Genomic DNA, 15,962 nt, shown 5'->3' on the forward strand with positions numbered 1-15,962 from the left:
TTACTGGAGACAGACTGCTCCACAGCAGAAGGGAGAGCACTGGGGTGGAGTGGCATTGTAACAGGCTCTCTCTGTATTTCACTGCATGACTTAGTGGGAAGGAATTTGGAAAGGGTCGTTCTGGAGCACAGTGCAGCACTTAGCCGGCAGAGGGCTTGGAGCTTGGAGTGTCAGAGTGGGAATAGAGGGAAAGCAGAGAAGCACCTGAGTGCAGGGGTAATGATGCACAAGCTTGAACAGAAAGCAGGCTGTTGTCAGCTTGGGAAGGGAGTGACAGGAAACCCTGTCACCCTTAATGGCTTTGGATTGCTTCTCCAAGCATATAATTAAGGCTGAGATGGAGGAAGGGGCAGTCTTCCTTTAGTCTAGGTTGATCTAGGAATTATTACAGTAAAATAGAGGCTGTTGTACCCCCATGCTTGTGCCATTCTCTCTGCCTACAAGAGCAGAGATTTCTTTTCATCTCCTAAAAGGTAAAGTGGAAAGATCAAAGAGCTCAGTATCCGGAGCTCAGCATTGCTGCCAGCTGAGCTCTTCCTGCTGAAACTGTTCACAGCATTTGTTTTTGTATTGTGATTTGACAGATCTCTGGGTTTCTGATCAAAGCCTTTTTAAGGACAAATACAGTCTTGTAGCTCTTCCAATGAAAAGTTGGTGTTGTTTTGTTTTGTGTTCTTAATTTAAGAACTTGTAGTTCAGCTCCACCTTGTCGGCCTCTTCCTAGACATTCTGGGGACTCTGCTGCAGCAGCTGAGCTGGTGTGATCCTGTGGCACACCCTGGGAAGAGGATTTCCAGCCTACAGGAAAGATTAGGAGCAGCTAACAGAAAAAAACTTGTCCTTGAAACTGGTAAAAGCAGTACTTGCACAAAATCTGTTTCACTTCCAGCTGTACTCACTGCTCCAAATGACACCAGATTAGCAGGATTTTATTTCATGTGTAGGAGAAAATGGGTCTCACAGGACAAATGCATTTACTTGGTAGCAAGGAATGATGGTGAACTGATTTATCAGGGAAAACAGGTAGAGAAAATTAGCAATTATCTCATTAGAGAAGGCAAGATACTGTTTTTGCAAGGTTTTTTGTGTAGTAGAGGAGAATACAATAATTTGGAGTTGGCATCTTGCTGGTTGAAGGTAGGACAGCACAGATAGTCTGACAGGCTCAGCATATTTGCTTCAGGTTGCAGTTGATGTTCCTTTGAGAGAAAATAGCTTTACTTCTGGTACTGGGACACAAATACACAGGCCTGCCTGGCTGAAATCACTTTTCAAATGATGCTCTCTAACTTGGTGTTTGCTTCCCCCAGGGAGAAAGGAGACAGGACTCCTCTTGCTCAGCTCACAGGACTGCACAAATGCTATGGAATGCACTTGTTTCAGTTTTCAACTGTGAAAACTGGGGCACAGGAAACTCCAGTATTCAAAATGGGAAGAGAAAATCCTGTCTTTGGATTTAAATTGGTATTCACTGTGTTGAAGATTCAGCTAGAAATCTGGAGTCTTTTGCTTAACTGGGGCACAGAACAGTTACCTTGGGATAAATTATTTTTGTTTCAGTCACTTAATAATTCCCTAGTGTGTCACCTACAAACTGTCAGTAACTGTTTGTCATCCCTCCCTCTGCCTTGTCCTTGGTTTCCTTAAAAGTACAGAGCCCTGTCTTATTCTGGCAGGACCTTGTTTATTTTAGCTGTGAGGCAGCTCTTAAAACCCTGAAATAGGCCACATTGCTCTTGCATTTTAACTTGTTCAAGTGCATGATACAGAACCACGAGTGCAAACAGCTGCAAAACTCCATTTTCCCCTCAAATTCTTAAGGAAAAAAAAAATAAAAGCTGATTGCAAAATCAAACTTTGCTAAACTGAAACAGGCCTGATTACAAGCCAGCTGCTAGTTGCTCATAAGAACAGCTGAACTGAATCAGACTAAGTATCTACATATTGCAGCATCTTGTCTCCAGCTGTGGTCAAAATCAGTTGCTAAAGATGAGTAAATTGAGCATTGCAGCAAAGTGTTATTTAAATATTCTGACAGCAGCTTGTTCTTTTATGTTTAACAGCCATCAGTTAACACTCTGCTGTTAGGTTACCTTCTGAACCTGTTAGGTTCCAAGGGAATGATGCTTCACACTCACAGTTTGAAGAATTGCCATCTCTTATTTGTTTTGGGCTGATTTGCTGATAGATTAATTTGATTCTGCTGATTTTTAAAGTGGAGGAAATAATAAGTGGTCTGTTTTTGCAGGTTTGATAAACATCTGGCACAGCTCCTTTTACTGGTGTCAGATCAAGGAAAATCTTAATTGCCATCTGTATAAATTACTCCTAGGCCATTGATTATCCTAATCAGTCTTCTGTAAGTCTTTTTTTTTTTTAATTCAGAGGAAGGCAAGGAGCAGTATTTCTTGTGTAGGAGTGAATGCAAAAAGTTCATGAAGTAGGTTTGTATCTGACAGTCTTTGGCTTCTCATTCAGTTTTGTTTTGAACAATATGAGAGAACTTGGAATTCCAATAGATGGGGAACTTGAGCAGCAATGATCAGCAAAGAGTTTGGGATTTTTACCTGTTGTTCATTACCTGTGTTGTCCAGTTTTCCCTCCAAAACACAGACATAACACTTTACTTTTTTCATCCAGCCCTTTTGGAACTTTTCATGAGGCTTGACTCTACCAGAATGGATGAACTCCACAATAAAAAGCTGAAGTCATGGGACAATGTGTTGGGATACAAAGACAAAATGCTAAGCTAAGGTGTTTTCATTTTACTGGGCTCAGATAATGTCACTGCTGACTAGGAATGATGTATGTGTGGGTTTGGTGCAAGAGCACTGCTGCACAGCTGATAGAAACTGAAAATTAACTTGGGATACTATAAACCTTTCCATTTGCTCCTGGCAGCAGGCTCAGGGCTGTGCTTGCTGTGAGGCAGCAACTCTCTTCTAGAAAGGCACGTTGTAAATAGGGCTGTGGTTCTGCTGCAAAACAGGGGGGCTTTATTTCCCAGCAGCTGACACCACCCAAATTCTTCTCCTTTTACCTTTACTAAAGTCTCTGCAGCTGAAAAAGATCTATTGTCTCTGAAACAAATGCACAATCTCTGGCTTCTAACTTGTTTTGAATTTTTTACTATTATATGGCTACTGTGATCATCTAGTCTGACTTCCTGCCTACCACGGTCTATAAACATCCTGTAAATAGCTTCAAGTCTGATAGCTGTGATTAAATTGGAATGTGGTTAGAAAATTCCTATGAAGTAGAGAATATTTCAAGACAGGCTGTATGCTTCAGCATTCAGTGGGAATTTCTGCCAGTGCTGTGGATTGACAAGTGACCACAGGCAGCAGAGCACCTTCCACAGAGTTCACTTTCTAACTGGATATCCTGCAACTGGCCTTGTAAATGTAGCGTGTTCAGGAGGAGAAAAAAAATAAAATGCCCATTACAGGCACCTTCCTGTCCATATCACTGCAGTATAACTGTTCAGTGTCAATTCCTGGTAGAGTTTTCAGACCTTTCTTTAGGAGAGTTGCTGTGGGAAGTCAGAGTTTGCTCTGTTGTTTCTAGGGTACCTGTTATTCAAACATCTTGGAAAAGCCTGAAGTAGCTCAAAGATATGTCATCACTTCCTTTATTAACTACAAAGAATATCAGTTGGAAAAGGATGTCCATAAAGTGTGCATCCTAGTCCTGAACCTTAATTCCACATTGTCCCTCTCTCTGCATGCAGTGCTGAGTCACGTTGTTCTTGTCCTGATCTGCAAGAGCCTAAAGCAAGTACAGGGGTTTTTTAGTCAATTGTTAAAGAGCAAGTCTTAATTAACAGATGTCTCATTAAAACACCAGCATGGGCTGCAGCAGCACTGACTTTTTTTTTTTTTTTAACCAGAAGCAACAGCATCTAGAGACATCCCTTGAGTCAGAACACAAGCAAACAGTACCTAGGGAACAGTACAGGAGAGTGAAAATCTGCTGTTGGCTCCTGTGAAGCTGCCCCGCTTTTCTGCTTGCTAAATATGATAGCTGCCAAACAAAATAATTCCTGTGTGTCTCCTTTATCAGACTTTGGATTTTCTAGGAGATTTTCAGTCTCAACTGCAGCCATTCTACTGATAAAGGCAGTATTTATATACTCTTGCAGATACTATAAACCAAACATGCAAGTGTCCTAGTAGTTTATTAGCTTTCAGCAGTTCATAAATAGGAAACCTCATTAAGAGCTCCTGAATCATAATTCAGCAGTGTCCTCTAAAGAGCTTTCAGTCTGTTACACTGAAATTACTGCACTCAGCATCTTGAGCAGCATGTCATGTCATTGAGATCTTCTGATGTTAAATGGACTGTCTTGTAGTGATAGTTAAAAGATAGTAGATGTATTGACCTTTTGTCCAAAAGTATAACTAATCAGAGAATTTATATTTTCTCTAAACTTAGTCAGGATTTATATTTATGACAGAAAATGCTTTTCTCTAATCCCAGTTTATGGCTTTATTAAACCTCATTATCATTACTAAATTATGAGAGAATATATATTTTGCTGCAACTAAAAATCATGTTACAAGAGCAGATAAAGGAAAACTGGTTGATAAAAAGGGAAGCAAATGTATCCATGTTCAAAGATGACTCTTCAGAATATCTGTGAGTTACCTTCTCCCATTTTTAAATACATATTCTCCTTCTATCTATGAATTAATGCAGAAAGTATTGCAAATTGCTTGAAATAACAACAAATGGTCTGGATCCCCCAGAAGATCTGAAGCTGATGTCTCTGTCAGTCTTCTAAAAAAGGATAGTCCTTGTGATTTTTGCATCTAGAGAAAGAGAGCATGATTGAAACATTTTAAGGATATAGTTTAGAGACAAGGGGGTTTTTTCCCTGGTAGAAGAACTGAAACTGAACTACATTAAAAACACATGTCTGCTTTGTGTATCCAGGGCAGGGAAAGTGAATTCTCTGTAACCTTCACATGTATCAGTGACCTCCTTCTCAAAGGAAAATCTATCTTAATGCTCAGCTGAAATTGCCAAAGTTCCCTGAGATATTAAACCTTTCTCTTGGAAACTCCCAAGCCCCCAGGGTGCTGTTAGACAAGTGGATAACCTGGGAAAACTGAATAAAATGCAGATCTTGGTGAGTCTGTAACCATTCTGTTATCTAGATAACATTGGCAGGAGTACATAGGCACAGCTCTTCCCTTCAAAAAACACCTACAACTCTCATTCTTAAAATGGAGTTTATTTACTCTGACTGTCCCTTATGTAAAGGAGCCAAAGAAAACGGAGGGGGGAAATGGCTGCTTATTTATTTTTGGAATTTCCAGCTGATTTTGATTTTCAGACATCAGTTTGGTATGCATCCAGTACAGGACATCTTAGGAACATTGTGCCTGCAGAAATCCCAGCGTTCCCAACCTGGACAGGGCGGGCTCTGATAAACCAAGGGTGAGATTCCACAGATGTGACCAGGTGTTGGCTGAGCCTCCCTCTCTTTTTATTTTTAAGGGGCTATCAGGTAGTGTCTGTTGAGAGGATATCTAAGAGATAATCCAAGCTATCCAGTGGAAATCCAGCCCTGCTGAAGCCTGCAGGAGGAGGAGGTACTCACTGGCTTAACGCGCAGATGCGATAGCGCTTCTTGAAACCAAGGAGGGCCTCCATCTCCTCTCCAGTCAGCTCAAAGTCAAACACCTGCATGAAGGTCCCAAACAGCTGGGTTAATTCAGTTTGCAGTGGGACAAGGAAGTTTATTTGCAGGAAGAAGAGCAGAAGCAGGCTGAAGCACTAGGAGGAGGCGTGCAGGGAGCACCCATGCAGGGAGAGCAGTGATTCAATATGTAAGGTTACAGTGCTGGTGGGCTCTGCCTGCAGCAAAATTGTACCACAAGGTGGAAGAGTTTGGCTCTTACCTGATGTATTCTAATGAGGACATGGCTCTTTACTTTCAGAGTGACTTTTTGCATTCATAAAGAAGTAATAATATATGTGGGATCTGACGAAGGTTTTGGCAGCTCTAAGTTTGAGGAGTGTGGTTTGTACCATTGGCAGAGTGGGGTTTTTTCCTGTGTACTTAAACACCATTAAGGACTCTCTAAGGTGCCCTCTTACCTTAAAATTTTCTTCAATACGCTGAGGAGTGATGGATTTAGGAATGACACTCACGTTTCTTTGGATTTGGAGCCGGATAAGCACCTGCAGGAGCACATAGGGAATTTACAGATGAGAAGTGCTGCCTGTCTTCTGAAAGCTGAAAACCAAAGGTGTCTGCCTGGTCACACAGAGCAGCTCTACTGGTAACCAGAGAGGGCTCACAGAGGAGAAGCACTACTTAAACCCTTCCTAATTACTACATGAGCTCATTAAATCCTCATCCATCTCTGAAGCTGAGATGACAACAAGGGAGTGCATTGAGCAAGAGTTCAGGCTTGGCAGGATGCTGTGTGGAGAGGCAGCCAGTGTGCCAGGTAAAGCCCAAAGCCACTGCTAATCTTCTGTCCATCACTAAAACTAAGGTAGAGAGACTATTTCTCTAAAGCATTAAACTGTGTACAAGGCACAGTTGGAACTCCATATTATTATTCCATAATACCTCTGTAAGTAGTTACTTTAGCACAAGTGGGAAGAATACATGTCAGCAGGGAAAACAACTCTGACCAGTATTAACCTGAGCTGGGGTTTTGTTGTGCTTGAGTGCAATTTCCTTAATTTGAGGATCATCAAGAAGGGAAATATGGTCAGGCTTGGACCTGTAAAAAAAAAAAAAAAAAGAAAAACAGGCTTCAGTAGTTGAATAACTCACTGTCTTCTCCCTCAAGCCCTGTATCACAAGATTATTGTTTAAATTATTAAAAAGCATAATCTTGCACACTTTAATTTAACATCTTGTTACTTCAGTTCCTGTCTTCATTCTTCCCTTTTATAACAAGTGAACACATGAGAAGAAGCCTGTAGTTTCTAGTAAAAACAGGTCACTATAACACATTTGTGTCCAGCCTGAGATCAGGCTGGGAATTTCTTTGATCCAGATCCCAAGAATTTCATCTTGTCCTTTACAAGCACAGCTGCTCTGGCAAAAGCCCTGTCCCAGGTCAGAGAAAGCCATGAGGATGGGAGTAAAAGCAAAATTTCTGTAACTTCCCCATTTACAAACTTAATCCCTTTGTCTCAGCAGGACTGCAAAGTTGCTATTTTCATAAGCATCTGCTGCTTTGGTTTTTTGTTTGGTTTGTTGTGGGTGGGTTTTTTTTTAGTTCAGAAATTCTCCTACATGTTTAATAAGCTCAATAAAGCTCAGTTGAGAATTCTATTCTCTGCTTTCATCAGCCAATTGGTCATTTTTCTTCAAAATATGAAACTAGTGGACTGAATATCACAATAAGTGTGAGGTTTCTGTGGGTGTGATTTTTAATTAATTAGTGAGTCTTTTTCTGATTACAGTAGTTTTTCTCAGAGGTTTCATCCTAAGACTGGTTTATTGCATTGACTCCAATCTACATCTGAGAAAGAAATCTGACAAAACATTCTTACCCTGGCCAGTTGGGTGCTCCAAGGGGACAATATGCAGTGACAGAGATCCCTTTGGATTGGCAAAACTTAATCAGCTCTTCCTGAGGAAGATAGGGGTGGCTCTCAATCTCAAAAAAAAAAAAAAAAATATCTTTCACCTCTCAGAAGCAGAAGGTACTTCAAGGTTTAGTATCTCTGTGCCACATCAGCTTTGAAAAGGTGGTTCTTTTTGCAGATGTGGGGTTTTTAAGGAACTTTTAAGAGATGTTCCATCCAGTGCAACAGCCCAGACAGGTGTGATGTCAGTGCTGAGGAGCTGCAGGACAATTTACCTGATTGTTTGCAGGTTTGTGTCTTAAGCCTGGTTTGCCCAGGAGCTGATTGATCTGTTTGTGGTTGAAGTTGGAGACTCCAATAGCCTTCACCATTCCCACATCCACGAGCTCTTCCATAGCCTAGAAACACCACAGAACCACACTTCCTATTAAGTTCTTTCATTTTTATATGGAAAAAATACCCACACAGAAACCTGATTGGTAAAAATCTTCCAGTGCTGTGCTGTGAGAACAGTACCTGAACAGTGGGGCTCTGGTCAGACTCAGATCTCACATTCTGTGTCACCATACAGATAAATAACAGCAATATTCCCACAACTCCTAAACTATTATTATGTCAGTAAAATATGACTCTTTTGAAATACTATCCCCAGGCAGACCTTCACACAGATGAAAGAGATTCTTTTAGAGTAATTCCTCAGCTAACCAAATAATCATCCCATAATAAAAAGCACCTTCTTTGGAACAGAGCAGCTCAACGAGGAGCTGTCACAAGACATCTGGAACAGGATGGATACTGGTGATCAGCACTGATTAATTTCCCAAGAGAGATGTACCATTTAGCAGTTGGATTATAGGATAAGCAGCACTGTGTTCCCCCTCCATCACCTATTTTCTTTCACACTAAGGAGCAATAAAACAGCCAGACAGCCCTAATTAGATTGTCACATCCAGCAGAAAAGAAATGGGAAAATAATCCGCTGGCAGCCTTTAGAGCAGAAGATAGCCTTGCTCCAAAGCAGAAATAATTTTAGTTTAAAGTTGCTGTCATAAGCAGCAGCCTGAAATGTCCACTTTTTTCCCCTCAAATAAACAACAAAAATGTGCTTTATTCTTCACCTGGCAGAAGGCAAAAAGCACCAGTGAATTCTTCTGACTCTGGTGAGTTTCTTACCTGCTTTTGGCCTGGCTGTGCTGAGCACATGGGAGTGGAAGGGAAAGGAAGGCCAAAGTCTCAACCAAGCAGGAATTTGAATTCACAGCCAAGCTTGGCCTCCCAGGCAGCCTGTGCTGCACACAGAGCTTAGCCAAGGACTTTGGCCAACTCCCACTCCTTCCAGAGACAGAAATTTGGGTGCTGTGGTACACTGGCACAGGCATGTTGGCTTTGCTGGGGTCTGGACAGTTCAGGTACAACAGGAGGTAAAAGCATGGCTACAGCTAAAGCCACCAAAAATTGCCCAGAGTGGGGTAGGGATGAGAGAGACAGCCTTTAGTTAGCTCAAGGCACTGCAGGGTACACACACAGTCAAAGATTTCCTCTTGTCATGCCAACCCAGCCAGTTTAGGAAGCAGTAGATATAAAAATACCTAAATTTTGGCACAGTGACACAAAAAGGAGCCCAAGGACGCGGAGAAATCAGCAATCCCAAATACTTTATGTTAGAAATTCTCTCAGAACAATTCCCACAGTGGAAAGCTTAGAGTTTTCAGGCTGTTATTTCAAACTAGCAAGATATTTTTGGCCCGTAAATGAATGTACCTCCCACGTATCCAGAAAATCTGTATCGCTGGGAATGATCATGCCGTTTCCATCTGCAGGAAATAGCTCCTCTCCTGCCTAGCAGCACAAAAGGAAAAGCAACATGAAGGTCAGCTCAATTATAAGTACTTCAAGAAATCATTTAGAAATTTGGGCAAGCAAGTGGAGCTGGAGAGAGTGAGATGGATATCGTGAGTTTCCTGAGTTTTGTTTGTGGTGGGGTGAGACATGGCTAAAACAACTAGCCTGTATCAACAGAGAAATGTTCAGGAAAACCTGTCTCTTGAGACCCTGTCCTGCAGGCACTTCTGTGTGCCTCAGGTTGGGAGAAGGCCAGGGAGGTGACACGGTGGGGAAATCAGCATTTATTTAACCTGGGGGTAGAGAAAGAAGAAAAAAATCTCTTTTGAACTAAGTAGTTCACATGTTTGATTCTTGATAAGGAAATGGCAGCCAAACCCCACACTGTAAGAGGAATGTGATCTGGATGTTAATTTGATCCATGACTTAAAAATGCTGTGCAGGGAAAAATAAGGTGGTTTTTGTGCTACAAGACCAACCTAGTTGAAGCAGCCATGACCTTTCCTTTCCTCCTGGGCTCTCCTTGCAGAGGTTTATCGTTATGCCCTAATGAGATTTACCAACACTCCTCCTTGGAGAGGACTAAAGAGATGTCTGGTCCCAAAGGCAAAAGGGGCAGAGCCCTGACAGACAGATCCTGGGACTTAAAGCTGCAATACCTTGAATCCCATGGGACAGTGCATCAGGTAGAGATCCAGATAATTCAGCTGGAGGGCAGCAAGTGTTTTCTGGCATGCCTCCTTCACCAGGGATCTCTCGTGGAAGGTGGACCAGAGCTGTGGGGAAACACAAAGCCTGGGAGCTGCACTCCTGCCCTCACGGTGGCAGAGCATCCCTGGCAGGGAAACACAGGGCACAGAGGCAGCTCAGGGTGTGGCCCATCTTCCCATCTTGAGGAAGAGCCACTCGAGGCACCTCAATTTATTTGTGGTACTGTTAAGTAACTAAAATGAGAATGAGATACTCTGAAATTCCATCAATTATTGCAACAATTAAAACAAAGAAAATAAGTGAACCTGGTGAAAATCGACCCACCAGCTTCCAGCAGATAGAAGTTACTTTATTTTTCCTACCATTGTTGTTGGGGGAAAAAACAAAACAAAGCATAACATACAGGAGTTGACAGGCTGAGGCCGGCAGCACAGCAGGAGTGATCACAAAAACAATAGCCCTGCTTCCTATCCCAGAGGCCACCAGGAGCACGGCCTCAGTTCCTGTCTCCATGGCTGACAATGGACATGGACTACAAAAAAACCCCTCTCAAACCCAGCCTTTTGTTTCTCAGGGGGTGACCTATCCCTTCCCCTCACCATCCACTGATTGCTTTGCCCTGACTGAGAGGAGGTAATTCCCAGCTTCATCCCTGACGGGGTGTCTGGTGTTGGGATGGCCCTAAGGCATTGGAAAGTCTCTTTTTCCCAGCTCCAAGACTGAAGAAGAAGACAGGATTCCTTGGCTCTCATTCTCAAGGTCGTTTCTTTTCTCTTATCTGTAATATTCTTTCTCCAACCTGCCAAGATCTGTCCAGCAGGTCGGGTTGAGGCACACTGACCACCCTCAGGGTGGTGTTATCTTTTTATACTAAAAACTACCTGTACTTTATTTACAATAATTTTCCAATATATCACCTATGTTAGACAGTCTGTCTCTGCTCTAAACCAATCCAAAAGTGTCGCTATCACAGCAAAAGATGGAGGACAAGAAGAAGAAGGAGAAAGACAGGGCACGCCCATATTTCTCCATCTTGTCTCCTGAACCCCCATTCTAAAAAACCCCAAAATTCTACTTTTTCATCCTGTGACAAATTCACTATCATTCTACTCAAACCCTTGTGGCTTGTAACTCCTCACACAAAGTTGGTAATTGTTTCCATGGGTTAAAATCAAAGGCACAGGTGTTTGTGACTCCGTGCCAAGGTCTCTGAGCCCCTGCCAGGGTCTGGAGTCCTCCAGGGCAGCCAGAGGAATGTCCTGGGTTCTGACACATCCCATGGCACTTTCCATGGTGAGACTTTGGGCTTGGCCCCAAGTGAGACACACCTTGCTGACCACAAAGAGCTCTTCTCTCCTCACCACGCCCTGCTCCATTTTCTGCCGCAGCGCGTCCCCGATCTCGCTCTCGTTCTGGTACATGTGGGCACAGTCCAGGTGCCGGTACCCCACGTCGATGGCAAACTTCACTGCATCCCTGGCTGCCCCCTGCAGAGACTGAAACCGGAAGAGAAGCCAGTGATTTGCTAAATAGCAGATTAAGAGCTTTGCTGTTCTGAAATCTGGCAATTTTAAGCCCCCAGAAAAATGAGATATTTCAGCTGTGGCTTTTTTGTTTGTTTGTTTGTTTGTTGTTTTTTGAGGGTTTTTTGGTTGGCATTAAGATTTAAGGTATTTGAGATGATAGTTTCTGTCTAGATTTAGGTGTTTATTATTATTATTTATCTGTTTAGCTTTATGTGTTTATTGTTTTTATTTATGTTATAGTCTCACCGTAGTGAGTTCTGTAGTCTTTTATTAGCAAGGCACAAAATGGCTTGCTAATGGCTTGCTATCTCTTGTTACAAGGCCTTTTAGGACTAAACTATCTAATTAAGAAATGATAGCTAAATTATTTTCTTTTTTAACCCAATAACTGATTCTTCGAAGTCCGCACTGTGGACTTTTCTATTCAATTACAAAATATCACCCAAACTTATGAAGAAGAAGGTGAAGAAGAACAACCTGCTTCTGCCCTAAAACTTCTGTCTTGCTTCATATTTATTACTATATTCTAAAACTCCAAATTCTAAAGTTTTCCACCCTGTGATATCACACACTTCTAACCAGCTACACACCCCTGTAATCCCAGTACTATCAATCGTTTTTGGAAGCTTCTCCACAGCCTCAGGTCAAATGCAGTGTTCTCTTGAGGGTCTGTGCCATTAAGCACAGAAAGTTTAAAATTCTCAGCATTTAGGACTCCAACACCAGCCTGGATCTGGCTTTCATTAGTTTTGTGAGATCAAATGGCAAAGGAGTCACTGATGAGGTGCCTAAGCTGATCCACCCTTTTTCTAAGTATTGGAAGTTCACCCTGGGACACGAGGCTATCTTGAAATAAGTTCTAATTTCCCCAGAAATTAAAAGCAACTTTAGTGTGACATACTGGTGACATGAGGAAACCAATCACCTCTGGAATGCTGGCCCTGCACAAAAACAACCCAGCTCTTGTTGACACAGGACAGGGAGGTGACGGGACTCAAAACACTACAGACAGTGCCACCTCCTGGGTAAAACACACACTTGGTACCTGATAGCAAAATAAACCACTTCAGATTCTTGGCTTGGAGACACCACAGAGCTCTTTGATGACTGAATCCAGAAAATGGCACTCCAAACAGAAACATGATTCAAAGCCACGACCACCTCCTGTGGTCATTAATTGTTGTGGTGCTGGGGGTGTCTCTAGGATGAGGTGAGAGATGAATCTGACTTCATATTTTTTAGAAGGCTGATTTATTATGATATGATATGAAAATTATATACTAAAGCTATACTAAAGAAAGAGAAAGGAGACATTAGAAGACAAGAATGATAAAAAAAAGTCGTGACAGACTCAGAGAGTCCAACACAGCTGGCTGTGATTGGCCATTAATTAAAAATAATTCACATGCTGGGTAAACAATTTTTCAATTTTTTAAATTACATTTCAGAGGAGTAAAACATGGAGAAGCTGAAGCTTCTCAGCTTCCCAGAAGAAGAAATCTTAGCAAAGGGATTTTTCAAAAAATATGACAGTAACAGTCTCCTACTTTTTTCTTTTTTTTAATTATATCACTACTCCAAGTTTTTCCAGTCAAAGGGCATTTAGTTGGTTCACCTAAATTAACAACAACAACATAGAAAACACACTAATTTTTTTCAACACACAACTAAAGAGCCAGTTGAAAGTTTCACAGGATTTCTTTTTTTGCAGTCCCTTTCCCTATCCCAAACCTCCCTGGATGTGAGCAAAGGCAATAACCTGCCCTTGAGATTACACAAAACTCTGTCATGTGAGATGTTTTCCAGGGAAAATAATCCATTCTTTCATTTGCCCAGGTGCTCACTGAGCTCGGATTTGAGTCAGAGCTGCCAGGTAAAGGGGAAGCTGCTGTGGGAACCTTGAAATCAAAGAGCTTTAATGAAATTACCACCATGAGCTTGGGCCTTGTTTTCATTGCATAACAGAAGACATTGTTTTGTGGTGGTGGGGATCATGTGCCCAAAATTTTCCTTCTACTCGGTCCTGACCAGTTTCTATTGGCACCTTAACAAGTTCCTTCAGAGAACTCCCCCATCACAGCATTGGGCCCTAAGAGGCCCCCCCAAGGCACACTTTGGTTTTTAAAACCTACCTTAATTATGTTATGCTTCTTAGTGTCCCTTTGTCATCAGAAAAACAAAGACTGAAAGGGCTAAACAAACTCACACCTGTTTGTGCACATCAAGTTAAATGCTGTTTAGATCAAATGGCCCAAAAATATGGCAGGAATTTAAGATATTTTTATGATGACTGGAAAAGTGTTTCATGGAGCTGGGAAGTTGTGATTTGACATATTTTGTTTCCAGTCTCAGATCCAGGGGAAAGTTCACTTTTTAAAATCTTTTTATCTTTCTTAATATCAGTTTCTTCAAATTTTCAGCTCAATTACAGACTCTTTTTACATTTATAATTCAGTATATTCTTTAACATACTCTCTCTTACCAAAAGTCCATTAGGTAGCGTTTCCAGGTAAAGAACCACCCAAACTATATTCCTGCAAAGTGCTGCACACTCATCTGCTGCCAATAAAAATAAGTTAGCCTCAAGTCTCTAAGGGATTATCGTGAGTTCCCATTTCCAAAACTACTTATTGCCCCTTAAATTCCTATATCTACACACACTCATCACAGATGACACCCACATGACATGCTGGGATATTAACACAGTGCCAAAAGAAAAAAAAAAAAACAAAACAAAGAAAAACAAACCAAAAAAATACAAAGAAAAATTAGCTGGGCAAAAGCTTTTACTTTTGCAGCATGTAATTTTTTTCCATAGCTAAGAAAAAATTTTGTACCTGCTCCACTACCTCCACTCACTCCTAAGATTTCCTGAAGGCTGGGAATAAATACCTGCATTACCTGAGATATTTCAAAAGGAAATATTGCCCAGAGGATTTGCCACATCCTCCTGACCCAAAGAGGAGACTGCTGAACAATATCTACTGTGATTATTCCCAGCAGCCAGAGGTCCCCAGCTGCAGCAGGTACCTGCCAGGTCCCCAGTCCCAGGATGGGCATCCTCCCACCAGCGGGCAGCTCCAGGTGAGTGGCCATGTGCAGTCAGGCAAGGAGAGGCTGTGGGCTCTTGCAAAACCTTTACAATCAGCTTTGCCCCTCCCTCCTACCTGCTGACTGGCTGCAGACAAGGAAAATATGGGCAGAAGTGCTATCCTAAGAGGAGGCAGGGAGTTTGGTTTAGCTCACCCTTTGAAGAATGTAAAAACTGATTGCAGGCTCCTCAAGAATTTATTGAGTGAGCTCGTCATGGCAATTTGGCATTGGTGGAGGGTGCAGGTTTTTGTAAACCTCAGTCTCTGCTTTTCTGCAAGAAAAGTGGTATATGGGGAGTTGGCACATGCCCCAAAACCATTTCTCATCTCACCTGTCCTGAACACATCACCAGAAGTTGCCAGATAGCTGCTTTTTTAGGAGGAAGCAGTAACCTGTCCACAGCAGGAATAATTTTTTTTAAATTCCCAATATGGCTTCATCCCCACAGCACCAGGCACCCATGTTTTATAGTTTTCTATATTCCTTTTATTATTTTTATTTATTTTATATATATATATATATATATATATATTTGATTTCAAGGCTCCCCATAGCTTTTGCTCTCAGCCACTGTATGATGAGTGGCCACTCCATTCAGAACCCTTTTAATTTTATTTCTGAGCTCAAAATGATCAGGTCTGTTGGCCTGAATTCTGCAATGAAAGCAGGGTTTAACCAGCAATTGTAGTGCCCAGAGCTGATAGGTAGAGATTTCATTCCCCTACATGGCATTTTCTCCTTATTTGTGAGAAAAGGGGATTATGTAGAGGAGAGACCTGTGATGACCATGACTCTCTGAATCATTGTTTCCCTGTCCTTCAGTGATGTTGTAAATTACATATTGACATTTTAGAAATTATACCTTTGTGAGACATTTATTAGATGTATTTACTTTTTTTTTTCCTGGTTTTCTGTGTGTTTCTTGAAGGTGAGGAATATCTGAATCTGAGGAAGAGCCTGTCAGGGATAGAGATGAGGATGTGTACTTTGCTACTGCATGGTAATCCTAAACCAAACAAAAAAGGGAAATGAGGAGTTACCAGGATCTGCAATAATCTCTCCAAACACAACCTCTTGGCTTTATCTGGCTTTTCAAAACCCTTGCCATTGGTGCTGGGCTTTTCGTTTCCACAGGGACTCAAACACAGGGCAAATAATCCCAGCTCCTTTGCAGCAGTTTTTTGGTAGAAAAGTGTTTCTGGCAGAAATGCCAGGAGCTGTTTTATGTCA

At 41.8% G+C, this 15,962-nt stretch overlaps 1 protein-coding gene across 2 annotated transcripts; it reads right to left on the bottom strand.

Moving 5' to 3' along the window:
- Positions 1-3,855: 3,855 nt before the first annotated feature.
- LOC129119383 (aldo-keto reductase family 1 member B1-like) lies at positions 3,856-14,735 on the bottom strand. Of its 2 annotated transcripts, XM_054631367.2 has the most exons (10): positions 14,670-14,735; positions 11,442-11,609; positions 10,062-10,178; positions 9,322-9,399; positions 7,836-7,958; positions 7,525-7,631; positions 6,662-6,743; positions 6,106-6,189; positions 5,606-5,688; positions 3,856-4,811 (listed from the first exon to the last, which is right to left on the bottom strand). In XM_054631367.2, the coding sequence occupies exons 1-10, from the start codon at positions 14,733-14,735 to the stop codon at positions 4,772-4,774; spliced, it is 948 nt and encodes a 315-aa protein (XP_054487342.2). In that variant the 3' UTR covers positions 3,856-4,771. The 2 variants fall into 2 exon arrangements, with proteins under 2 accessions (XP_054487342.2, XP_077034264.1); XM_077178149.1 differs by lacking the exons at positions 9,322-9,399; positions 10,062-10,178; positions 11,442-11,609; positions 14,670-14,735 and adding an exon at positions 8,734-8,787.
- Between the last annotated feature and the right edge of the window lie 1,227 nt (positions 14,736-15,962).

This window comes from Agelaius phoeniceus, chromosome 5 (assembly GCF_051311805.1).
Source record: "Agelaius phoeniceus isolate bAgePho1 chromosome 5, bAgePho1.hap1, whole genome shotgun sequence".
Taxonomy (NCBI): domain Eukaryota; kingdom Metazoa; phylum Chordata; class Aves; order Passeriformes; family Icteridae; genus Agelaius; species Agelaius phoeniceus.

Excerpts from the sequence above, each read along its gene's own strand:
- LOC129119383 (XM_054631367.2), bottom strand. The coding sequence starts at position 14,735 with ATGGCCACTCACCTGGAGCTGCCCGCTGGTGGGAGGATGCCCATCCTG. Across the intron at positions 11,610-14,669 it reads TGGGACTGGGGACCTGGCAG|TCTCTGCAGGGGGCAGCCAG; the intron begins GTACCTGCTGCA and ends TTCCGGTTTCAG. Across the intron at positions 9,400-10,061 it reads ACTGTCCCATGGGATTCAAG|GCAGGAGAGGAGCTATTTCC; the intron begins GTATTGCAGCTT and ends TTGTGCTGCTAG.